We start from the raw sequence: 27,007 nt of genomic DNA, 5'->3' as shown, positions 1-27,007 counted from the left end.
ATACCATGAGGATTTAAAAGTTTTGCTGTCTTTCGAATTAAAGCAAATGTTTCCGCCCAGGACTAAAAGAAGGAGGAGGTCCATCCATCCAAATTCACTTGGTCCTGCTGTTGGCCAGCTCTACCACTACGTGGAGCTAGAGGCCCTCCAAATGAACATGGTGGGGGGGGGGGGGACAGACAGGAGATGGGAAGGATTCAGACGTTCAGAGCTCAATAGCATCTGAGGAAGGCCTGGTGGTAGCTGGGTTTAAAGTTCACCTTCTCACTCGCATTGATTTCCACTTTACAATGGCCACGTTTTCTGCTTTCGTTATCTCTTTCTGTTTCTGGTTTGGCTAAGTTGAGTTGAATTCCCTCTCTCTGTCTCTCTGTCTGTCTGTCTGTCTGTCTGTCTGTCTCTCTCTCTCTCTGTCTCACCCGCCTCCCCCAGCTTCCTGGAGCTTGAACTCGGGGACTAGGTGCAATCTCTGAGTTTCCTTTGCTCAAGGCTTGTGCTCTACCACTTGAGCCACAGCGCCACTTCCAGCTTTTTCTAAATAATGTATTGGAGAAAAGAGTCTCACAGACTTTCCCGCATGAAGGGCTGGCTTTGAACCACCATCCTCAGCGCTCAGACTCCGGCCTAGCCACCAGTGTGTGTGTGTGTGTGTGTGTGTGTGTGTGTGTGTGTGTGTGTGTAGTATTTATCTTTAGGTAGTTGTGCAAAGGCATTGCCACTGAGCACAGCAATTTTAATACAGTTCATCTCAATCAATGCCACCCCTGCTTTCAACATTCTCTCCTGTCCCCGCTCCAAGCCACCCCTACCCCCCCTACCTTAAATGTGTAGAATCTGTCGTGGATTTTTTTGCAATGTAACAAAGCGTCTTAGGAACACACCGCGTCTGAATCTGTTTCACCAACCTTCAACACGGCCCCCTCCCCTCGCCTCCCCCTTCCCTTAGTCCTGAATTTCGCCGTAGATACAATTCGACTTGTGAAATAAGAGTTTTAAAAAGAAAAAAGAACAAGTAGACGAGCTGTGGACGGCCCTGCGGGAGAGGACAGCACCCCGCTAGCTGCTCACCCGTCTAGCTGCTCACCCGTCTAGCTGCTCACCCCGCTAGCTGCTCACCCTCTTAGCTGCTCACCCCACTAGCTGGTTACCCTCCTAGCTGGTCACCCTCCTAAGTGCTCACCCCGCTAGCTGCTCACCCTCCTAGCTGCTCACCCTTCTAGCTGCTCACCCCTCTACCTGCTCACCCTCCTAGCTGCTCACCCCACTAGCTGGTTACCCTCCTAGCTGCTCACCCCGCTAGCTGCTCACCCTCTTAGCTGCTCACCCCACTAACTGGTTACCCTCCTAGCTGGTCACCCTACTAGCTGCTCACCCCACTAGCTGGTCACCCCGCTAGCTGGTCACCCCACTAGCTGGTCACCCCACTAGCTGCTCACCCCGCTAGCTGCTCACCCCGCTAGCTGCTCACCCTCCTAGCTGCTCACCCCACTAGCTGCTCACCCTCCTAGCTGCTCACCCCACTAGCTGCTCACCCTCCTAGCTGCTCACCCCACTAGCTGCTCACCCCACTAGCTGGTCACCCCGCTAGCTGCTCACCCCGCTAGCTGCTCACCCAGCTAGCTGCTCACCCCGCTAGCTAGTCACCCCTCTACCTACTCACCCTCTTAGCTGCTCACCCCTCTAGCTGGTCACCCTCTTAATTGCTCACCCCGCTAGCTGGTCACCCCTCTAGCTAGTCACCCCGCTAGCTGGTCACCCCTCTAGCTGGTCACCCCACTAGCTGCTTACCCCTCTAGCTGGTCACCCCGCTAGCTGCTCACCCCGCTAGCTGCTCACCCCGCTAGCTGCTCACCCCTCTAGCTGCTCACCCCGCTAGCTGCTCACCCCTCTTAGCTGCTCACCCTCTTAACTGGTCACCCTGCTAGCTGCTCACCCCTCTAGCTGCTCACCCCTCTAGCTGCTCACCCCTCTAGCTGGTGCCCAGCCTTCCTCGCGCTCGCGTGCCCCCGAGATAGGTACCCACCGCCGTAGTAGAGCGCCCCGAATCCCGTGATGTACACGGTGGCATTGGGCCGGAGGGCGGCGGACGCGTCGGGCAGGCAGACGGGGCGGACGTCGGCGGTGAAGGCCACCCGGGGGGTGACCTGCACGAGCGCGATGTCGTACTCCCTGGCCGGGGAGCGGTAGCGCTCGTGCACGACGATCCGGCGGACGTCCCTCCTCATCAGGGGCGGGCTGATGGTGGTCCCGAAGCTCACGGTCCACTGCCGGGGGTTGGCGTTGCTGGGGAGGCCAGGGGTTCGCGGGTGAGCACGCGGGGCGCGGGCCTCCGCCCACTGCCCGCAGGCTCAGCAGAGGAAAAGCAATCCCACCCCGACCGTCTGCTCACCCTGCTCCCCGTGTGTGCCCAGGTGAGGATGCAGGGTCTCCTGGTAGCATGTGGAAGGAGCACAGACTTCCAAAAGCTGAACCCCAATATCCTACTTGGGATTTTAGTGCCATGGGGCACAGTGTTTGTGTATCCGTTCAGCTCATGCTCATGTTTATCAAACATCTGTACACTGAATGTTGCCCAAACTCTGGGGCTGGAGGAGTGACTAAGACCTAGCTTTTTACTCCATGAGATTACTAGACTGAGGGAAGAAAAAAAGATCCAAACTAATTTTTTTATTTTAAAAAAGTAGATGATTTCCATGGTAGAGGCAAAATAAAACAGGACTCTACCTAGACTATCAGGGGCTAGTTAGAGAAGGCGGAAACATGGTTAAGGAAGACGAATGAGTCCTACGAAGATGGGGAGAGAAGTTTCCAGGGAAACACCCTCAGACTGCATGCAGGCCAGGTGGGATTCAACTTAGGGGGTGAAGGGAAGAAGATTTTGGAGGGATTAAATTAGAGAGGTAAGAAGAAGGGACCGGAATTTCTTATACGATGTGATAACATGCTCAGAATTGATTCAAATGACATCTGTTTTTTCAGTCAACAATTTTTGGGTGATTAGCTTTAGCTGAAGAATATAAAGGTAATAATAGAAACAAGCCTAATCTTGCAACTATATAAATTGTGCTGGGATTATTGAGCTTTTGTTTTCATGCAACATTTTGATGTAAAAATACTGTAAAGAAGCTTAGTGAGGACTGATTTATAAAAAATAATTTATCAGATATTATAGATATGTTGACATTTTGGTTTGTAAATATGATTTTAGACTTCAACTTAAATATGCCTAGATGAATTTAGTATTTATCAGTTTTGTACTTACAAAAGTAAAGGTTAGATGTTAAATTGTATTTACGCACATGGAATTACCCGTCTAAAATTCCCAAACAATGATCCAATATGTGTGGTTCTAGAACATAAACCTTAAAAACATATATAACTTGATAGATGATAGGTGAGGTTCAGGTTTCTAAACTTTTAACTAGGGTCCAAACCAGTAAGGTAAAGATTAATGATGATAAACATAGATCCACAGGAATTATTTTGATTCCAAAGTAAACTGTAAAAATTCAAAATGGTAACATTTGTTCTACAAAAAGATCTCCCTAAAGAAAAGGGGTTTGGAGATGTTGTTGATTATTATTTTCCAAATAAGAAAGCTGTAATCCATTTGCACCTAAAGACAATAAACTATATATCTACATATATAGTGTGTATGATGTCATATGTGTGCCACACATATTATATGTATGACATATATGTATTATGATATGTATGTATATTTAACTTTGCTATATATAATGTAGGATAAATTATGTATGATATATGCCATATATGGATATATACTTTGCCTTATATATTATGTATCATATATAATATATTCTCATATATAGTATATGTATTATATAAAATATATATCATGTATGTATATCATACATATGATTAAAAAATTGACCAGTCCTCTTACTGATCCTCATTGGTGAAAGATGAGTTTTGGCATCAGGAAGATGTGTCCTTGCTATGAATTTCACCATCTCCAATGCTGACTGCAGGCAAGCGTCTTAACTTCTCTTATCACCCTCAGTGAAAAAGGACACAAGGATTATAGGTACAAGAACTTTTTAGATGTCGGACCAAATGTCTGTAGCATAGTGGAGCTGAATAACTCGTTCTAGCTGTCAGGACCAAAACACTGCCACGCTTGAACACAGTGTCTTAGAATCCTGTTTCCTTTTTTTCTTTTTAATTTATTCATTTCTTTCTTGTCAAAGTGATGTACAGTTGCGTTACAGTGCACACTGCTTCTGTAGCTTGGAATTCCTTTAATCTCTGAGCAGCTCTGCCTGGTGGCAAATTCCTTTTTGTTTCTCGAATTCTTTCCCACATGATAGAATTTCAGACCTGTTAATGCAGCATTCAGCTGTACTATAGAGATTGCCCAGAAAAAAAGTATTTTTTTTAATCTCTCCGGACATTTCTCAAATTTTAATATGCACATAAATAATTAGGGGACCTTATTAAAATGTGGCTTCTAATTCAGTGGGTCTTGGTTAAGACTCAATTTTCTTACAAATTTCATAGTGTTAAGCAGACAACACTTTGAGTGGAAAAGCTGTATGGATATACATTTCCTCGCTTTTCCTTCTTATTTTGTGGTAGCGATTGAGCCCAGGGAGTCATTCTTCCTACGCAGGTGTCCTAACACTTGTGCCAAACAGCTAGCCTCTTTCCACATTTGTTACTGTCAAGCTAGGGGCTCCCTTTACAGCAGGGCCAGCCTTCACGGCTGTCTTGCTACACACCTGTGCTCCCCTGTGTTGGTGCCACAACAAGGGTACACCACGGGACCCAGTCATTGGTCAAGATGGAACCTTCCAAACTCCTTTTTGCCTGGACTGACCTCAGGTTATGGTTATCCGATGTCTAGCTCCCATGCTAGGATTGAGCTACTATGTCTGGCTGAGAATTGTTTTTTCCCGAGACTCTAAGAGCACTTTATTTTGCTCATACCTCTTGAAGTGTGTTGTCTAGCACAGAATTAATACCCCAGACATGATTGAATGAACAACCAGCCTGAAATCTCATGTACGCTGGGGTCTGATTTAAGAATGCAAAATAAGTCACAATAGAATCTGCAGACAACTGACTCTAAGTGAACTAGCTCCTGACAAGTATTTCTACACATCAAAGGACATTTCTGCTTTCCTTTTTTTAAAATAAAAATAAACTAGCATTAAATGTAGAATATTGGTTACCATGGCTGATTTCATAAATTATTTGCAAATTTTTTTCAGTTTGGAGTATTTGTGCTTTCTTATAGTTTCTTTAGTAAAGCTTTGAGGACTCAATTCATGAACACTAGGATTATGACACTAATCATTATCCTCCCTTTCTACCTAACGAACATTGCAAATAAGTATATGAAGAGACTGTAACTTTAGAAAAGAACCTGAAAGTTTTCCTTACTTTTAGTTCAGCAACATTTGGAACATTGATTATTCCCCCAAAATATGATAAAAACTCAAGCCTTTCTACTTTCAGTACTGGGATCTGACTCAATTAATGACTTACCTTTTAAAGCAGTGGGCCGCAGTGACAAGCCACGTGTTACTAATCAAGGTGGCTCCACACTGATGGATAGTACCGCGTTGGAGGGAGGCTTGCCAAGGCCAGGCCCCTTTAGCTGCAAGTTCCCCAGACATTATTCTGTTGACTACTAATGGGGTAACTCGTTTACCACAGCCTGAAAGAGATGAGATGGTTAAATTTTAAAAAATGCCCAATCTGACAAGACCCCAGTAAACTACGGTAATGGAATACTTGCTCCTATTATTGCGTAGACATGTACTGCGTCCTTATTCATTCTCTATGTCCCCAGTGCATTAATATTTTGCTCAATCTCTTTCTTGGCAGCTGCAAATGTACGTGGCCTACTGCTGCTTTGCTGAGGATGGATGTAATGTGGTGTCAAACCAGCCCGTGGACTTTCGCTGCCACTTGTGCCGTTATCCTGAGAGCTCCCAGTTAGAGTAGTTTTTGATGACCCAACCATGTTATGGTGACACAAAATACTCACCAGAGAAACAAGGCTGTCTGTTTAGGAATTGTCTCTCTGGCGGAAACCCCTCTCCTTTCTACTCCTGAGAATGACTACTCCCTCTATTGTGCACAGATTCATGGAACACACGTCTCTTGAGGATGGAAGTTTCCATATTTCTACGTAAACATCACATTTAGTATTGACAGGAAGAAAAACATGTGCTGTGTTCATGTCAAGTCAGAGATGACTTTGTTGCTTGGAGTTCTTTCAATTAGCCAGGAACATAGTTTGATACAGAAAACATGTTGGGTTTCAGTCTTGTTCTGGCTAGTTAGCTATCAAAAAGGGAAACTCATGTTGCTGCTGTGGATTCCACTCCAAACATGACCGGCTGTTTTAAAAATCATCCACTTTTCTCCATCTAGCAACCCTTTTCCCCTCATCTTAAGGATTTCAACAACTTCCTACTTCATCTTTCTTTTTCCAGGCTTGTGCTCCCAATTTATGTGCCACATTAGAAGCTAAGAGATCATTCTGCAATGTGTGAACCCTTTTCGGACACCTCGTGTGCCTCCAAACAAAGTCAAAATGTCTCAGTGTGGTTCTGGTCCTTGTCTATAGCAATCGCACTCATCTCCTACACACGCAAGTCTCCATCGTATGTTGCAGCCACGATGATGTTTTTCATTTACAAGAAATGACTTATATTCCTACTTGCTTCACAGATTATCTCGTACCACTCCCTTGTCTGAAGTTTCAGGAATTACTCACTGTCTTACTCCACAAGGCCGGATTAATGGACAGTCTGACTCTCACGGAATGGTGTACCTTTACTGTGTTAACATGTCCTACGTGAGTTCCGCCCTTCCTTCTTTTTGAAGTGTACTTTTGAATTTGATTGTGTATAACCCATAATGGTATCACTAGCCCCCAGCACACGTACTTGATAAATGTTAAAATACTTTTGGTTGAATGAACAAATAAATGGGTAAAAATATTGAGGCTGTTGCAAAACACAAAAGCAAATCCATGAGTAATACCACTTCGGTTTCCCATCACCTCTGTAAAATATTTTAATGAAGTCACTGCCAGCTATGAAGATTAGTTATTACTTATAGTTTGAATGATTGGTGTCAGATCATAGGGATTTGTCTCTTCCATATGTATTGCTTTCACATTATTTTTATTTCTCAACAGAAAGCACACTTAATAGCATTTAAAATTACAAAAAACAAACTCACTTATTACAAACCATATATATATATTACTTTCTTAAAATTTCCCCAGAATTTTTATTATGAAAATTTTAAAAATTAAACATGCTTTTAAAAAATAATGCATTCCAGGCACCAATGTCTCCTGCCTGTAATCCTAATCCTAGCTGTTAAGGAGGCTGAGATCTGAGGATCACAGTTTGAAGCTAGCCAGGGCAGGAAAGTCCATGAGATTCTTATCTCCAATTGACCACTGGACAACCAGAAGTAGCACTGTGATTCAAAGTGGTAGATCAGGGACTGGGAAAATGGCCTAGTTGTAAAGTGTTCATCTCGTATACATGAAGCCCTGGGTTCGATTCCTCAGCACCACATATATATAGAAAAAGCCAGAAGTGGCGCTGTCGCTCAAGTGGCAGAGTGCTAGCCTTGAACAAAAAGAAGCCAGGGACAGTGCTCAGGCCCTGAGTCCAAGCCCCAGGACTAGCAACAAAAACAAAACAAACAAAAACAAAAATTCAAAGTGGTAGAGCACTAATCTTGAGCAACAGAGCTTAAGGATAGTGCCCAGGGCCTGAGTTCAAGCCCCATGACCGAGAAAAAGAAGTGTAAACTGGGTGTTGGTGGCTTATACCTGAAATCCTACCTACACAACCTAGTTAGCATGCTGAGATCTGAGGACTGCAGTTCAAAGCCAGCCTGGGCACGAAAAGTCCATGAGGCTTTTATCTTCACTTAACTACCAAAAAGCTGAAAATGGGGCTCTCTCTCAAGTGTAGAGAGCTAGCCTTGAGTAAAAGGCTAGGAAAAAGCTCTCTGGGTCAGCACCCAGGCCCAGGAGTACATAGAAATAGTGCTTGAGATCAAACTCAGAGCCACACACTTGCAAGGGAAATTCTCTACCACGGGGCCAATTGTGTCTCAGCACGACATCAGTCTTAGAGTAAAATAAATCGATTTCTATTGTCCAATTGTTATTCTTTCCCAAAGAAAATGTAAATCACGGGTGGGAAATTGTGAGCTAATATTGGAAGGTAAATTTGCTAATGTGGGAATGGGCCTTGTTTGTATAAGCTAAGTAGACACACTTGCCTGGACTCTTAGTTTCCCTGATGAGGAGCTCATTGCTGAAGAACATAATGGATTATCCTAGATGCTAAACATTCACACAATGAGATCAAAGGAGGATATTCTTAGGAAACGATCACAAAGGCTCAATAGCTATGTGTATATGATTATATAAAATTATGTCTACTGAAATGAACTCTAAGAAATTGAAACACCACATTGAAAGCTAGTGATACAAATTGTGGGGAAGGGAGTTGGAAGGGAAAAACTGGGATGAAATGAAGGAGGGGATGGCACTGTTCAAAAAGAAATGTACTCATTACCTGACTTATGTAACTGTAACCTCTCTGTACCTTATCTTTACAACAATAAAAATATTTTTAAAGAAAGAACACAACAGAGCAGTGCATGATCATTTGATATTCTCTTGGCTGATGTCGGTGACTAAGACTTATTAAGGACATTGGCTCTCCTGGGATTCTAGACAGTTGAGCACATAGAATCAGGAGAATAGCTCTGTGGTATAACAATACACCTGTATATGTTTGTAGAAATCTACAAGCTACTTGTAGCTCGGTAAATAATCTCTCTCTAATTAGGTGGATAATATTGTGTAAGATACAAATAGTGGATAACTGAAATCCATAAATATTTTCTATTAATAGAACTGCAAGGAAAAACCTCTTTAGGTCCTACTTCAGGACATGCAAAGAGGGACCAAGAAGGCAGGACCATTCATTTCCAACACTGCCTCAACAAGGGTAAGTCGTGTGTTTTTCTTGTGCACATATATAAAAATTGTGTGATCACAGAAGTAAATACATATGACTTTTATTGGTTGTTATTTCAGTAACATGGGGGAAAGTAAGTTGGTGGAATGAACACTAACGATTTTCAGGTCTGAGGAATAGCTAGAGTGGTAGGAATGAGTACCAGTCCCTGTGTTTAAACCTCAGTCCCACGTTAAGGCAAGCAAGCAAACAAACACAAAACAACAGTAAATATTTTGAAAACTCAATGTAAAACAGCAAGGGCACTATAATGACTTTTACATTAAAATGGCTCAATGAGTGATGATCATAAACGATTTCATTTTTTGCATTAGTGCCAGGTTTCTCAGACTTAGGGTCTTAGCCTTCTATTTCTCATTATGCAAAATGAGAACGCTTGATTTTGCTAAGTTTTTATGAGTTGCACCTTTGTAATGTACAAACGGAGAAATTATTCACAATTTCTGGAAGGTATCCCCAAATTACTCCATGGTGAAGAATCAAATGCTCAGAACAGGTTTGGTTCTACTTGGTCTATGGGAGGAATGCAATATTCTATCAAATGTAAGTTAAAGTAGCAAATTTCTTGTATATATAAAACAGTTCTTTTTTCCACAGTAGTGTATTCAAATGGAAAGTAGTATAACTGTTGCCAAGACAAGACCTAAGTAACTCTATTTGTAGTTGATTTTCACTGGCTTTTCTACAGAAGACACTCTTGACTGAAGCTACCTAATGGATTAAAGATTGTTGTCCTAGAGATGGGCATGGTGGAACAGTTATTTGGGAAGCAGAGACAAGAATATAAACAGTTTAGAGGACAGTATGAGTGAAAATTAATAAGGCCCTATCTCAAAAATAAAAGAAAAAAGAAAAAAAAACATGAAAATGCGAGAAGCATAGCTCAAGTGGTGGTAGATGTGAGGTCTTGTGTTTAGGTACCAGTAACACACAGCAACACACACACACACACACACACACACTTACACACACACTATTTTCTAGGGAATGCTTTCTATCCTTTTTCTTCAGAGGGAAATTACTATCCTCAGTTTTATGCGAACCACCGCGAACAAGTAGCCATTTGTTCTGTTCTCTCTTCTTCAGGGAAAAGACACCCTTGTGTATTAATAACTTTACCATTCCTGGAAAAACCAACTAAAAAGACAGGAGTTCCATCAGTAGCAAGGTTTCTAAGCAGTAACTTTTGCTTAGATTTATAGAATCCAGAAAATCAAATGAGCTAAGAAAACAGCAGTTCTTGTGTGTATCAGAAAAACAAACTGGACCACCTGGAACTTGTCACTACTATGATAACTCTCCTATGTCATATATCTCACACAACTTATCACAGAAACTTTGTGTCTAAGACACTAAAAGAAGATGATTTTTGCTGGTGATGGCCTATCTTAAGAAGATAGTTAAGCTGGCCACTCATGGGTCACACCCATAATCTTAGCTACTCAGGAGGCTGAGTTCTGAGGATGGCGGTTCAAAGCCAACCTGGGCAGGAAATGTCCATGAGACTCTTATCTCCAATAAACTATTCAGAAAAAGCTGGAAGTGGTGCTGTGTCTCAAGTGGTAAAGCATTAGCTTTGAGCAAAGGAAGCTCAGGGTCAGCGCCCAGCCCCAGAGTTCACGCCCCTACAACTGACAAAAAAAAAAAAAAAGATAATTTAAATTTTCTTACCCTATCAACCTTTTTCCTTCCCAACCTTTGTCAGTGCCCTTTGTGAGCAAAAATGTGCTTTCATGATTGCACACTGTTAAAATTCTTCAGTTAAAACTTCACTAATGCCAAGTTTCTAGCAAAATGAATGTTATCACCAGGCACTTCTAGCTCACACCTGAAATCCTAGCTACTCAAGACGTTGAGATCTGAGGGTAACAGTTCAAAGCTAGCCTGAGCAGACAAGTTCTAGAGACTCTTATCTCTAATTAACTATGGAAAAGACAGCAGTAGAGGTGTGGCTCAAGTGGTAGAGCACCAGCCTTGAGCAACGAGCTACTAAGGGTTCAAGCCCTGAGTTCAAACCTCAGGGCTGGCATAAACACACACACACACACACACACACACACACACACACACACACAAATTCCAAGTTATCCATTCTGGAGAATGATCGGTGTGTAAGCCTAATGGCTATTAAGTATAATTAGAATTTTAAGAATAGAACCCTAGTAATATATGATAAAATAATGTCTAATCTATAATACTAATATCTTCGATATTATGCATTATTATATAAAATATAATAATTATATACAATGTACTATGTGGTATAAATATAATAAATATCATTTATTATATTAATAGCAACACTTATAGATTTCTATATTTCGACAACTATCATTACTTTCTATTGTACTAATGAAAAGAAATATCGACACACTTTTCTTGAACACTTCTCAATTGGGAGAAATCTGGTCAGTGATCTGGACTTTACATATTACAGACATGGTGCTAGGAACTGAAGCACCCAGGAGCTTCTGGGTGTTTTGAGTACCAGAGGAGGTGATTTTATCTTTGCTCTGACACATTGTATCTAGGGAAGAAACCCTGCTACACAATTCTTTGTCAGACAAAACACTGATTCTTGACAAACTAAATGAATCTGGACTTACAGGGTTATTTCTAGACTTGATCTAGAATCTCTGCCATTTTCTATACTTTTAGAAGTTGCCAAATTAAGAACTGCCTTAAGACTGGCTATGAGCTTTCTACTATATGGAACTTTCCTAAGTGCCAGTAAACACCACAGGAAATACTGAAACCTTCAGTGTTCTAGATCTACTTGTTTCCAAAGCATATTCACTCCTAAATTGAAGTAGTCTTTGGTTCTGCATTATATTTTCTGCTTTCTTGTATATTTTCATGATCTTTTTATGATTTCAGGAAGGGAAAATGTTATCATTGCAATTTTAGATAGAGAAATGACACAAAAGTCCGGGGCAATTACTTGGGTCTTTGCTGACTCAGTAGAGTTAAAGCAATCAGTTTCTCCATTGGTACAACATAACTTCTTAATCTGGTATTGTCAGTAAAATAAAGAAGTTCCAGTAGCCAATGATCATTTCATGTTTCCTTCCTGCTTTCGGGGAGTTCAGGCTTTTAAATTCCTGGCAAATTTACACATTTACTGGAAATTACACACAACCCAACACAGCAGAATGGCTAGTGTTTCACAACCTGCATTCCTGGGCCTCCCCACAGAACAAAGAAGGTAGATTAAGCATTTGACAGTTCCTTCTTTCTAACAGGAGAGGTCTATATCTTCATTAATTCCCTAAGTAGCTGATTCTCAGTCACACCAGGAAACTTCTGCTCATTCCCTTATCTCAGATTTTCACTTCCAAATGAGTATTTCCTCTTCAAAAGTCAGCTAGAGTCTTATAAGGTCAGGGCATCCAATCTCATGTGTGATACAGATTACTTGCTCTGATTCTCCTCGCTGACTCCCTTAAATCTGGTATCCAATGGAATTAATAGGAAAAGCCCATTCTTGTCTGTCGAAAGTAAGTGCTGTGGAAATCCATCACTATACATGATGAAACGTGGAAATCCATCACTATACAAGATGAAATGTGGAGATACATCACTATACACGATGAAAAGGAGTTCTGGGGTTCTGGAGTTCTCGAAGTCTTGAATATTCTAGCATAAAAACTGAATGCTAAGAAACAAATATAGAGAGGGTTGTTTTTTTTAGGGGGGGGGTGTATCATGGGGCTTGGATCCAGGGTCCAGGTGTTGTCCTGAGCTCTTTTTGCTCAAGGCTAGCTCTCTACCACTTGGAGCCACATTTCCATTTCCAGTTTGTATGTGGTTAATTGGAAATAAGAGTCTCTTGGGGACTTTTTTTGCCCAGGCTGGCTTAGAACCAGGATCCTCAGATCTCCTCAGCTTCCTGAGTAGCTAGGATTAGAGGTGTGAGCCACTGGCACCAGTCGAGAAAATTTTTTTAAATGTGTTTGAACACAAAACGCCCTTTGGCTCCTTCTAATTATGAGAGTCCTTTTTGTTTTTTGTCTTAATTTTTGCATCTGGAAAATTGAACTTCCCTATTTCAGTGGGATATAGTAACGAGATATAGAAGATAGGCCTTAATAAACGTTGCCTCTCTCAAATTCAAGGAAATGGTAGCAGTGTAAGTAGCTAAATGTGAACAAAAAGTGGAAATGAAAATGTTCTGTTAATGTTTCCAATGACTTTTTTTCCTGTTTTGTGATTTTTAATTTATATTTTAATGTCAGTCCTGGGGCTTGAACTCAGGACCTGAACCCTGTCCCTGAGCTTTTGTGCTCAAAAGCTAGCACTCTACCACTTGAGCCACAGCTCTATTTCTGGCTTTTTGGTGATTAATTGGAGGTAAAAGTTTACAGACTTTGCTGCTAGGCCTAGCTTCTAACCCTAATCCTTAGATCTCAGCTTCCTGAGTAAGTAGGATTACAAGCATAGCCACTGACAGCTAGCTTGTAGTGATCTTCATAGCATTATTTATCAGCTGGCTTTAGTGGCTCCAAAGTTGGTTTATAACTATTTCTCCAAATGCTCATAGGAAGACAACCATTAAAAACATGATAACATCATTATCTAGACCTATCAATGCTTTTTTGTTGTTGTTGTTGTTGGTTGGTTGGTTGTGGGGCTTGAACTGTGGGCCTGGGAGCTGTCCCTGGGCTCTTTAGCTCAAGGCTAGCGCTCTATCACTTGAGCCACAGTGCCAGTTCTGGTTTTTGGTGGTTAATTGGAGATATGATTCTCACAGACTTTGAGCCATGATCCTCAGATCTCAGTCTCCTGAGTAGCTAGGATTACAGGTGTGAGCTGCCAATGTCCGGCCCTATCCATGCTTTTTAAAGACAACAGATGAGTTTGTGCGTTTGGAAGCTCCTATCCAGAATCACGGTTATTGCTTAGACCTTGGTATTTTTACTTGCTTAGTCACATAGGCCGTGGCTGCTCTGTTTTCTGTAAAGCTTTGCTGTTATTTGGGGGAGTCAATACCAATAAATTATTTCCAGGAAAACCACTTGTTGACTAAGTTCTGACATCCTTTTGTCAAAGAATGACCAAAAAACTCCCATGAAATATCATATGGTTAAATTGAATCATCTTACATATGAATTCTAACTGATTTGAAGTGGAGATGACAAATGAGTTTATGATTGTACAAAACATCAACTCAATAGGGAAGTCCATGACACATAGAAAGGAACCTACTTACCATTAGCTTGGATTGACGAGATGTTCATTGGCAGGGCTCTTGTCTTTCTAGTCTTCTGATTGAAGATGCCGTCGATTGTCTTCTCTCTTGCTGTCCTAGGCACAGTCAAGGGGATGTGGAATGCCAAACCAGTATCTGCTTTCCCATCATCCTCTGGGCTATGACACACAGAACAGAAAGATGCATATTCAAAAGATGCCTTTGGTACTGTCTTATGGTCTTTCCTATCTGCTCCTTCCTGATTTATGCCTCAATTGCTGACTGCCAAGAGTTAGTGCTTTCATTGGGGCTGGGGATATGGCCTAGTGGCAAGAGTGCTTGCCTTGTATACATGAGGCCCTGGGTTCGATTCCTCAGCACCACATATACAGAAAACGGCCAGAAGTGGCGCTGTGACTCAAGTGGCAGAGTGCTAGCCTTGAGCAAAAAGAAGCCAGGGACAGTGCTCAGGCCCTGAGTCCAAGGCCCAGGACTGGCCAAAAAAAAAAAAAAAAGAGTTAGTGCTTTCATGTTTATACCCTTCTGTATGTCATCCTTGGTGTGTTTTTGACCCAAGGCTAGTTCATATGTTCTGTTTTCCAGATTTGATTATATTCTGTGTGTTTCTTGTATTCCTCTGAATGCTGTTACAGTAGTTGGGTAACTCACAGTCATAAAAAGTCATCACCAAAATAAAGAACTCTAAAGACTGGAAGAAAGCTTCATGTTCTCTTGGGACAATGACTCATAATTTGATATCTCAACCACTGCTATCGCATTCATGAGAAGTGGTCTTCTAACCCTAGTGTGGTCATTAGAATGATGGCACCTTTGCTTCTTTAAAAGTCTGTTTGTTTTTTTTTGATCAGCTCTGATTTTAAGGCTTTGTTTATTTCAAATTGAAATATCAATCCTGTGTTTTCCATTCCACAAAGTTTAGGACTACCAATCAGAGCACACATAAAGGATCAATTTCCTCTTTCCCATACTGAAGGCAACAAGGTGTGATCCCTTATTCCAATCCGAGCTAGTTTCTTCAAATTCCCATCTGCACAGGCTCAATGCGACCATCCATGGAATTGATTTTTAATAGATTCTTAAATTAAGAAAAAGGAAACAATTTGTGATCATTTTAAAAGTTGAATCAATATATCTTGATCTGTCATATTTGCTAATTTTTTTTCTACAAGGTATCTAAACACTAAAAAAAAATTATGGGCATATTTTCCTGAACTTTTGGCTGAACAAAAATAGGGGGTTATATAGATTGCAAGACATTCTACATATTGTCTTCCTTTTGGGCAATGGAATAGGAAAGCACAAATGCTCAGAATTTTAAGTCAAATTGGGAAGTAGGTGTACAAGTAAATGTCCATTTTAAATAAGAGGAATCAATACTGTTCATCAGGTATCATTTCTCTAGATTCACACAAAACACACTATAATGGCTACAAACACAAAGGATTTTTATCAAACTATAAGAATGTTTCTAGTATGGCAAATAAGAATTTGAAAAAAAGGCATGAAATTTAGAAAGTTCCAGTATTTACATGCTTTTCAGCTTGTAAATTATCCAATCCAGAGTACAACATTCTCACAAAAGTCCTCAGTTACCAGAAATGGTATAAGAATTTGGAAAAAGTATGGGAAGGGGGGGAGGGGGAGGGGAAAGGGGGGAGGGGGGAATGAGGGAGGAGGTAACAGTACAAGAAATGTATCCAATGAACTGTAACCTCTCTGTATGTCAGTTTGACAATAAAAATTAAAAAAAAGAATTTGGAAAAAGTAAGCCAATTAAACCTTAGTCTATTGGTAAGGAAATCTAATGGTGACTATGTCTTTTTTTAAATTTTTTTTAAGTTTTTATTATAAAACTGATGTACAGATGACTATGTCTTTTAAATAAATCCACACATGAATATAACCTCTTTCTTTTCCTTCAAGAAGATGAATCATACCTACTCATGGGTTTGTGCTTGTATGTTCTGCTATGTGATTTTTCAAAGTAAGGCAACTGAAACCTCTGAGCAATTTCTGCAACTGATCTGAGTCTTCTTCCATCAGAACAATAACAAAAAAGAGAACATTTATTACAATAGAGGCATCTTTTTGTTTGGACATGTCTCCTGTGACTAGGGTTTTGTTACTGGTAACATTCTGTAGTTAACTTTAATGCTTTCAAAGTGACACCTCTGTCAAAAGCATAGTGCATAGTGCATGCAGCAACAGGCAGTTGGCTTTTCCCAAGGCTATGGGGTTTAGGTAGATTACAGACCTAATAATCAGCTGATAAACTTTTGAGACCTGCTTCTGTCATTTGGGGTAACTGTCTCCTGAGGAAATATGAGTACATCACTCCTACTTCCTCCAAATCTTCTCTATTGCAAAATGGTGGCTAGCTCTGTATTACAGATTGAGAGATAGTATCTATGAGCATACCAGGAAGGGCGTAATAAATAGAGACACACTATCTGAAGGATCCTGAAACTTTTGCCCTTTGACTTTCCAGTCTGTGATTATACTTCAGCCCCAACATACGTACATCGGCCTGACCACTTGGTTCTTGATAGAGAGCTTGTTCAAAGTGAAATCTGTGAATATCTCATCCACCTGTTATTTCAAGAGAGAAACAAAATGTTAACAAGATATTTTGTAACAGAACAATATTCTGGATTAAGAAAAAATACAGGAATGGTATCATTTCTGTTTTAATTAGTGAGTCTCAGTTCTTACAGCATGACAGAAATATTTGCTGAGTTGAAAACAAATAACAGATCCTGGGCTCCTCTCTCAACATTTCAATTGTTCCTACAGTGGCCTAGCCACTCTTGTTTTTAAGGCATCCCTCTAGATGATTCTAACTTCTAGTGTAAGTGTTTGGAGTAGAAAATACTCTAAATTTCATAGAATGAGTAGTGGAAAGATACCGGCTAGACATGAAAAATGGGATGAGGCTTTGTAAAATTTTACTTTTCAAATTATCTTTGAAGTACTTGTACAAAGGAGTTCATATTTCACAAAGCCACTATTGAACACAAAGCATCTAGATCCATGACACTCTTTTCATCATTCTTATCCATCCCTCCCAACACGCCCCTTCCCTTACTCTTCTTATTTTTGTAGGATGTACATTGAATTATTAACTGCATTCTTCCCCACCCTTTCTCCTCTTCTGGAATGAGGCTTTGCTGCTCATGAACTGGCCAACTTTGGAAAATATATTAAATCAAGTGGAGCCTCAGTTTCATAACTTATAAGACAAAGACATTGATACGTTACTCACAGGGCTAGGAGGATTAAATACATATGAAGTGCTGGGAATGTTTTGGTAGACCCTTGCTGGTGACCCTCCAGCCTCCAGAGTGGCATTGCAGGTCTTAGCCATTTCTGCACGTGTTTGTTTGTCAGGTATAATGAAAATGAATGGGCATTCAGAATTTAAGGGTGAGCCAATCGTTTTTAAATTGATGATTGTGGACAAAAGAATAACGAAAGTAATATTTAAACAAGGGGTCAAAATGGTGTTACTTAGTTGGTGTCACTGAGGAAGAGGAGGAAGAAGAAGTAATTGTTTGGGGTCAGTACACAGGGTTTTATTGCCTGCTACAGCATGGTACTGTGGTGCATTTGGTTAATCTCCCCGAGTAGCTACTTTGTGGCCATAATGTCATCTCAGTGTGTTAACAATGGAGATGAATTCAGTGAGTTTACCTACTCATTCAAGTAGATGAGCCAAATGGGGAGGGAAATACCCCAGGAAAGGCTATGAAAACCAACTCTGCTTTGAAAACCACAAAGATAAGAAGGAAAGCTCTTTCAGGGATTGAGAACTACTGGGAAGTCATAGATGCTTCATTTGGAACCATTACATTCATCCTCTCCTCTGACCTTTACAATTCCTCATGAAAAGAATTATTATTTTGATTCCTGCTTTTATAAAAAAAAAAAGAAGAAGAAAGCTGTGACTCAGAGATACTATGTGAAATTTCCTCCTGGATTCCTGTAGATAATGATAATCTGGGACTTAAATCTAGGTTTTGTATCTAGGGGGTCTATATTTCTGTCCACACAATAATATAGTTTCCTTGCTAAATGTGATGCACATTTTACTTCAGTTTATTTCCCTTAGAGCACATGCCTATAGGTTTTCAAATAAATAGTTAACTGACCTAAATATAATTCAGTTTAATACTTCTAAAGAGACATATTTGGTATGAGTTTTAAACATAAGATCAAAGAAAGCACTTAAATATGGATAAATTGTTACGATCCCAAATACGCCTTCATCTGTACTTATTATAATAAGGAAATCCTAAATTTGGAGGCTGGGGATTTCTATGAAAGAAACCGAACTATCTTGTAAGGTGTGTTCTTCTGAGAATGACATTGTTCTAGTCATTTCTTGTGACTACCAGTCCTATTACTCAGTACCTGGCGAGGAAGTCCCAGAGGAAAATAAAAGGCAAACTAAAAGGAAGGGGGAAATGTGATGAATTTTAAAAGGAAGGAAAGTTCATAGCAGCCTGACATTTCAGGATGTTTGGTTTGTCATCAGTTCCACCCATCATTGATTCCTGGTCATTTGGAACCAGGTACGAAAGGCGCTGGATCTGGCTTTTGATTCGGATGACACTCTAACTGGCAGTGGGCCCACTGAGAATGGCCAACCCCAGCTCCAATTCCACTTTTGACTGATTATGTGTTTTGGGAAAATAGGAGCTAAAGGAATACCATAAGAAGTCTAAGTGGAAGAAACTTATGTGATGCCAATAATCAGAAGTTTCTTCTTTAGGATTCTGATTCCGGGACCTTATGTGTAGAAAGTCTTAGGAATTAAGTTGGGAGTGAGGTCCCGGGATCTTCGGGTGCTATCAGCTGTCTATGAACAACCTTTTGAGAAAGGAGGCGCTGGGCTTGGTGAAAAACACTACTGGCTTTATAATGGAAAAACCTGAGTAAACATGGATAGAAACTTCATAGCTGAAAGGAGTTTATGCAGAAAAGAGCTTTCCAGATACCCTGAAAGTTTGTCTGCACAGGAGATTTAAAACTTGCCTCAACAAAAACAAACTTTGCCAAAATTAGGTTGTTTCAGTGGCCCCACAGTTTAGGAAGACACTTCTTCATTTCAAAGCCATGCACATTTTTCTCTATAAATGTATTGTTATTCATACAACTTAATAGATTCGATGATTTACCAATTTCTGTAGCCTCTTTCTTAAGGGGCATTTGTAGAGTTTTGTAGTTGGAGTTATTCTTGACATTGAACAAAAGACCCCTCCTCTTTCTGCTTGATGATTTGTGAATGTTGAAAATTATGTTAGGATTAAGGTCTCAGTGCAACTGAAGGTTAGTTTGGTGTTTAATGAAAGAGTTAGGGAGAGGTTGACAACTCAAACAAACAGATACGCCCAGAATTCATCTTTCATTCCTGAACTAGCTGTTCTTACTTGTCCACCTTTTTCTGTCAGCTGCTTCTGTTACAGCAATCTGTGTCTTTGCAAAGGGGTTGTTTTGGTTTCAGACTGCAAAATTCAGATGCTTATGCCACTGAAGATTGAAAAATGGAATTTTCAGTCTCTTGTTTCCAGATGAGCCTTTAAGAACCCAAGAAACTAAAGATCTGCTGTGGAAAAATTTTCGATCCTATTGCGTTCTAATTTATGTAGACATAATTTATATCACACAAGGCATGGTACAAGAGGCCTTTTTTATTTTAAAGACATCCTTACTGAGTCTTAACTGAATGTACAGTTCTTAATCTTAAATGAGTATATAGTTCCAATGTATAGTTGAATGTATAGTTCCAATAAGGGATGAATTCAAGATAGACAAAGAAACAGAGTGCAATTGGGTTTGCAACTGTGCTCACATGGTTAGTAGACTTCAGAGGTTCTTACCATCTGTCACCAGCCTGCTTGTTCATTTTCTAACCACAAGTCCTTTGCAGGTATTTTCCTATGTACTTGGTGTTTGGCCTCTAGCACTTCTTCTTTGTGCTAGCTCTGCTTTTCTGAATTGCGATTATCTATCTTTTAAGATCTATCACAGATAATACCTCCTTTGGCATTTCCTTCATCCTCAGACTAATCATTCTTCCTTCTGTCTCAGGTTTTCTTATCCCCTTTACATCTTCTCTTCCTTCACAGTTATTTATGTAAATATGTTATTTCCTTTACTAATGTACTAAGCATTCTGCATAGATTGATTTATGTTGTCATGTTCTGCAGTGATTTTTGTATGACAATTATGCAAAATGAGTTTGCTCAGTTAGTGTACAAATAAAAAGACATTTAGACTTTCTCTAGCAGGAAGATTTGCATTCACTAGGAAACATTGTGAAGGTTTGCAGTGTACTTTACTCATCTGGCAGAGATCAGTGTTTCTAGAAAAAAAATACACATGAGTTATTTGAAGAGATTTTTTTTTTCTCTCCTCATGGACATCTTTTTGCCAGTCATTTCTTTGTGGAAAACCCTTTCTTCCTGAGAATACAGACTTTATAGTCAGGAGTAATAATCACGGATTTCTTCCAAATGTGTACCGAATACAAAGTCTTTTACATTTCAGATCAGCAGAGCAGCATCTACAGTGAATACTGCTATTATCTGCATTATATGGATGAGGAAGTGATTTGCCCAAGGTGACACTTCAGTGAGCCACAGAATGAGAATTCAAGGCCATGCAGCCTCTGAGTCTGTTAATGTCCTCAGAGAGCTGGCCTTGGGCAATTACACAGCTGGATTCCACCAGGAGCTTCTCTGATGGCTCACAGGCACTGAGTGGCCCTATATGGATGAGCCACTTTGCCCTTTGCAGCCATTTTTATAGATTCCTCTAAAAATAAGGAGCATAGTCTTGGCATTTTTTTTTTTTTACTGCAATACCTTATTGCTTCCATTTAAAATGCCAGTGCTGTTGGGTTTTCAAATTGAAGACATCAGCTGTAAAGCATTCTCTCCAGCCTAGCTGGCACACCGTCAGCCTGAGCACTAATGGATGCCCCCCGGATTTTGAGGTTGGTTAACTTCTGAGAATCAGGTCTGCCTCCCACAGCATTAAACCCAGTGCTTCATCTAGAGGTGGACAGAATGTCACCTGAGGTCCCTGGGTATGGGCGGAGAGCCGTGGTTGTGTGGCTTTCTTACTGCTTTGTACTAGAAGATAACGAGGTCACTAATGGGGTGTCATTCAGTGATGGTATCGGTCATTTCTTTGATTGCACCAGTGAGACTTCAATATCGCTTTGTGGAATGTCAGAATGAAACAGATAGACATCAAGGACTAAGTAATTGCACACAGCCAGTCCCAATACATCAGAAAACAATACCTTAAATTAAAGATCATAAAGGATCAAGTATTAATTTTTAGTGGGTCAAAAAATATAGGTCTGCAAATTTTCTCTTAAGAAAACATAATTTAGAATTAAAATTGAAAAAAGTGGAATTAAAACTAGAATATATAAAGCAAAGAAAGGTGGTTATTAGAAGGTTCATGTATTTTGAAATGTTGGTTATTCTATTAGAGAAAGGGGGAGGAGGGAGATTGGTAGGTAGATGGATGATAGATAGATAGATACATAAAAGTAGATCCAATATTACTTAGCCTCTTATAATGCCTAATGAGGTGCTGAATTTGCTGAGTGGCGTATGACATTCTAGGTAATCTAACATAATGAAGACTGCGTTTACATTTACAACTTACAAATTTTTGCTATGCTGAGGTTTGAATATGTCTACAAATCTAATCAAGTTTAGAGATGTCTCATTCTATTTCTTTTCTCAGAAAACTTCTCTCAAAAGGCATAGCCATCTACATCTTTTCTCCAACTATAGAATTTTTATGACATATACAAATGTATCCATCAGTATCCTTCCTCTTTATCTCTGCTATAGTTCCTTCTATTGTTGCCTTCCTCACCCCAAACTAACACAATAAATAAGGTAACCACAGTATATCAGTTAAGAATATACTTTGGCCAAGCATTGATGGCTCACAACTATAATCCTAGCTATTCAGGAAGCTGAGATCTAAGGATCATGGTTAGAAGCCAGCCCAGACAAGAAAAGTCCATTAGACTCTTATCTACAACTAAGCACTAACAAAGCTGGAAGTAGAGCTGTGGCTCAAGTGGTCGAGTGCTAACCTTGAGCAAAAAGCTCAGGAGCAGTGCCCAGGCCTTGAGTTCAGACCTAGCACTGACACACACACACACACACACACACACACACACACACACACACAGTATATTGTAAAATATTTGGAATTGCACTATAATTAATGATTCATAACCTTATGGATTTAAATAATTAAATGACACAATTGATATAGGTTTTAATCATTTTTATCCCTCTTTTTTACTTGAGTCTCTTCTTGACATGTAGGATGATTTAGTTGGACAGCATGTTTGATGTTACTTATTTAGCAAGCCTTAAACTTCCCATCTATCATTTGTAAGCTATGGACATTAAACTCAGAGATTAGCTCTCTTATCTGTAAAGGAAGGACAATAATACCTCCCTTGCAATGTTATGCTGAAGGTTACATATGGAATATACAATTAGCTTCTTTTTTTGGCCAGGATACAAGTTAATTACTGATACATATCTTTTTTTCAGTAATGTCTAATCTTTAATTTCAGAATAAATGTAAGTCTGAAATCTCAAGTAAGAACTCATACCTAAGCTAGGAATGGAGGTCTATACCTGTAATCCTTGCCTTTGGGAGGTTGAGGCAGGAGAATAAAGAATTCAAGCCCCACTTAGACGGCACAGTATCCTCAAAGCCAATCTGAGTTTCATAGTAAGACTTGATCTTAAAAAAACTAAGGGCCGGGGAGGTATCTCAGTGGTGGGACATTCGTCCTCATGCAGAAGATGCTGGGTTCAGTCCCTAGCATCTCCCTTCTCCCCAAGTATAATTTAAAAAAATGGAACTCAGTCACTCTCTATTATTATAAACTCCAAGTGTTGCTATTGTTAATGTACATGGTGGCTTCAACCTCAGATCCTTTCCATTCCTAGCTGTATAATTTCTATGACCTTGAGCAAATTAACCTAGATTTGAAAATTATAGTAACATCATCTCCCTTAAGAAGGTAGTTATTGAGGATAAGGTGAAAGTAATACACATAAGGTGATCAGTGTGAAACCTGACATTCAATAGGTTAATTTTTACTATTCTTATTCTACAGGGTTAGCTCTTTCACATAGGTAGTGATGCTATGATCTTATGTGCTTTTCCTTCTGAAATATATTCTCTAAGTGAAGCATTCCTTTCATAAGTAGTAACTACTCAAACTCATAAAGTCTACGTGACTACAAAAGTGATCTACCTGTTTGGAAGTGTTGCTGATTATGGCCTGAATCCAGCTTCCAGCGGATCTGTTTATGATTTTTTTTTAACTTTTACAAGGTGTGAAAACTAGATATATTCAGTAGTAACTGTGCTTTATAGAAACTTTTTACTCTCAGTAGAACTTGTACTTTGAATTTTAAATTCTGATCATTTCCTGGACTATAAATAGGTACTAAAGGCAGGCTACAGTTTTTAACCTTTTGTTAATACAGATATTCAGTAAATTACATGAGCCATCTAATACTTTATTATTCAACGAGTTTTGTGTTAGATGATTTTATTCAACAATATGCTTTAATGTGTTTTGGGTACCATGATGGTAGGATAGGCTAACCTATTGATGTTTAACTTAAATGTATTGGATGCATTTTTTTCAGTTTATGGTATTTTCAGTTTATGATGAATCTATCAGGAAGTTGTCTGATCTTAAGTTGAGGAGCATGTTTGCTGGTATCTGGTTACTAGAGCCATCTCTAAAGGATGACATGGGAGAAGGGATATATGTCTGTCCCATTATCTCAGGGAACTAGGCTGAGTTTTAGTGGAATCTGAGCATGAACTCATTTTGCTTTTACATCTCCATTCAAATTCAAATCAGGAAATCCTAAGTTATGAAGACAAACAGGAACTACAACCTGCCTTTCTGAGAAATCTAATTAGTACTCTTATAGGAGAGAGAAAAGAATCTGATGGCATTCATTAGGATTTAGCAACAATAGACAGGAGTGGCTCAGGATAAGGCACCAGCTCTTCCTGTCATTTCTCTCAGACAAACTTGATGGGGAAGGGGCAGATGAAGGAATACAGACTGCCTGTCTCATTCAAACAAGTGTAAAACAATACAAAGCTTTTCCTTTGAGAATCCTTATTGATCTTCCTTTCCTGTGAAATTCTCTGCTTATTACCCTCAAAATGTATGCAACTGTAACCTCTCTGTAATTCAGTTTGATAATAAAAAATATATATAAAAGAAATTTAAAAAATGTATTATGTTAGCACAATAGATTTGTGTTTCACTTAAGAACAATTCAATTTTAAGTCTTAAAACTTAAAGATAAATAGTCTTTAAACATGAAAAAAAGAAAGTAGAAATCTTTATTAATGTGTTTTTCAGACTACCTTATTTGCTTGTTGTGATTCAGTATTCCCGGAAGTTGTTTCAGATTTCCACTGACCAAAACCTGCTCATTTTCATAGGCTTGGTTGTGGTCAAATTTGCATATATCCAAAATGAGGTTAAATAGTCTTATGCCTCTGTGTTTTGTTGTGTTTTTAATCAGCAGGGTGGTGTTGCTCAGGAATAGGCCTCTGATTTTTCTTGCTATGTAATGAATAAAATATGTGGGAAATGTGTAAAACTTATGTAAGCTCTTTTGTCTTGGTCTTACTGAAGGGCTTTAATTTTACTCTTCTTTTTTTAATCCTGGAGATGTCAAACTGGCCCCATGACATCTTTCAACTTTATATTTTTCCTATGGAGACCAAGGACTTCAAAGTCTGACAGGAGAACGTGAAAAATAAAGGCCCCTGGGTGGTGATTGTGAGCATTACTTTCCCTCAGGAAGCTGTAATGTTACCTAAGATAAGTATGTTGTATTAGCATTTGGGCATATATTACAACTATATAGTGACTACAGAAGCTTTTCTGAATTCTAATATACTTCCTAGTAATGTTGCTTGAGTAATTTTATATGCTGATTTTCATGTCAAGAATATTGACTGGAAGGAAGCATAGATTTCTTTGTGTTATATCTGTTTTGTAATTCTTGCAACTTAAAACATAACATTTTTTTTTCTTTCTGATCTGTTGATAATCATTACTGTAATGGAATCATAGTAAACTTTCTTCTTTCAAAGAATCTGCATCTCTGGGTTGTGGGAAAGAGTATATGAAGGAATGCAACTAAGACACTCAGCAAAATAGTCCTAACTTCTTTATATGAATCAGTGGGTAAATAAAAATCTGGAAATATTGTAATAAAAAAACCAATTTAATCTGTAATTTTGCCACATTCATTTTCACATGTGTTACTCACATCTCTTAACAAAATTGGTAATAAGTTGAGAAGACAGATCGTATTTTCTTTTCTGTAAGAAATACAGTGAGCTCAATCATCATACCACATGTATTGAGGAAATCTTTGATTGGTTAATGGGTTATATTTGAAAGCTGTCTCATTATTTAGTGTCTAGAAACATAGTTCTCAATAGCACTTTTCAGAAGTGTTCTTCAGATGCTTTGAAGACCTAACATAAAGAACTATAAATGGAATATCAGAAAACATGGTAAAATGTTTTATGACTTAGGAGAGAAGAAGTTTCCTTCTAAATAATTATGAAGCAAAGAAAACTGATGAATCTGATTGCTTTCAAGTTATGGATCTCAGTTTCAATAGTCAATAAAATATAGAATGTGTATGTAGAATATCTGCAATGAATAAACTATTAGTATCTAGAAAAAAGTAAGAAACTCCTGCAAAGATACATGAATAAACAAAAATGTACAATGTACAAGTAATTTACAGAAATGGAAACTCAATAAGCTAATATGTATATGAAACAAGTACAAATTCATTATTGCTTAGGAAATGTAAATTAAAGAGTAAGATGCTATTTTAAGCTTTGTAGGCTGTCAAATGACACCAAGAAAAGAGAAATAAAGTTGTGTCATTCCAGATGCTGTGAAATGAGTTTTATGTAATCCCCAAATCCATATCTTAACCTGTTAACCCTCAGATGATGGCATTAGGTACACAATTTGTCCTTGAAGATGGGCCATCATGAAAGAGAAAAGTGTCTTCTTGCTTCTTACTCCATGTTAGGACTCAAGAAGTACTAGTTTTCTAGGAATTCAAACAGCAAGTTATGGAAATAAGTGGTTTATCGTTATTTTCAGCATACCATGTGAAATTATGCCATTTTCTTTTGTCTTTCTTCCCTATGGTTTTACCCGTGTGTCACTGTAACTGAGGTTGGTACCCTGGGTATTGTATATATGTTTATCAGAACTAGGGAAGGGAAGGGAAACATCAACATGGAGAAACAAAGGGTAAAAGGTGAACCAATGCAACAGCAATACTTACATAACTGTATGCTGTAAACCAACTGCACAACTTGGGGGAGGGTTGGGGAAGGGGAAAGTGGGAGAAAAACAAGGGAGGAGGTAAGAAGTTAGATAAGAAATGTACTCATTGCCTTATGTATGAAACTGTAACTCCTCTGTACATCAATTTGACAATAAATTAATTAATAAAAAACTGTAAAAAAAAAAAGAAAAGAAAAGAAAAAAGCAAGCCCTCACTTGACACCACATCCGCTGATTAGTTGATCTTAGACTCCTAAAGCTTTCCATTTGAAGTAAATGTTGGTTGTTTAATTAATCCAGTGTATGGCCCTTTTGTTATAGCAG

General features: G+C 39.2%; 1 protein-coding gene across 1 annotated transcript in view; it reads right to left on the bottom strand.

The window, feature by feature from the left end:
* The window catches only part of Tmprss11a (transmembrane serine protease 11A), a 44,902-nt gene that overhangs the window by 4,361 nt on the left and 13,534 nt on the right, over positions 1-27,007 (bottom strand). The window contains exons 4-8 of the mRNA XM_048364875.1: positions 16,784-16,851; positions 14,263-14,420; positions 8,283-8,321; positions 5,512-5,683; positions 2,024-2,283 (exon numbers count right to left, since the gene is read on the bottom strand). Coding sequence (XP_048220832.1) covers positions 2,024-2,283; positions 5,512-5,683; positions 8,283-8,321; positions 14,263-14,420; positions 16,784-16,851 — 697 coding nt within the window. The remainder of the gene's footprint in view (positions 1-2,023; positions 2,284-5,511; positions 5,684-8,282; positions 8,322-14,262; positions 14,421-16,783; positions 16,852-27,007) is intronic.

This window comes from Perognathus longimembris, chromosome 16 (genome assembly GCF_023159225.1).
Source record: "Perognathus longimembris pacificus isolate PPM17 chromosome 16, ASM2315922v1, whole genome shotgun sequence".
Lineage (NCBI taxonomy): Eukaryota > Metazoa > Chordata > Mammalia > Rodentia > Heteromyidae > Perognathus > Perognathus longimembris.
The sequence above is the reverse complement of the archived record's forward strand: the minus strand, read 5'-3'. Positions and strand labels throughout refer to the sequence as shown.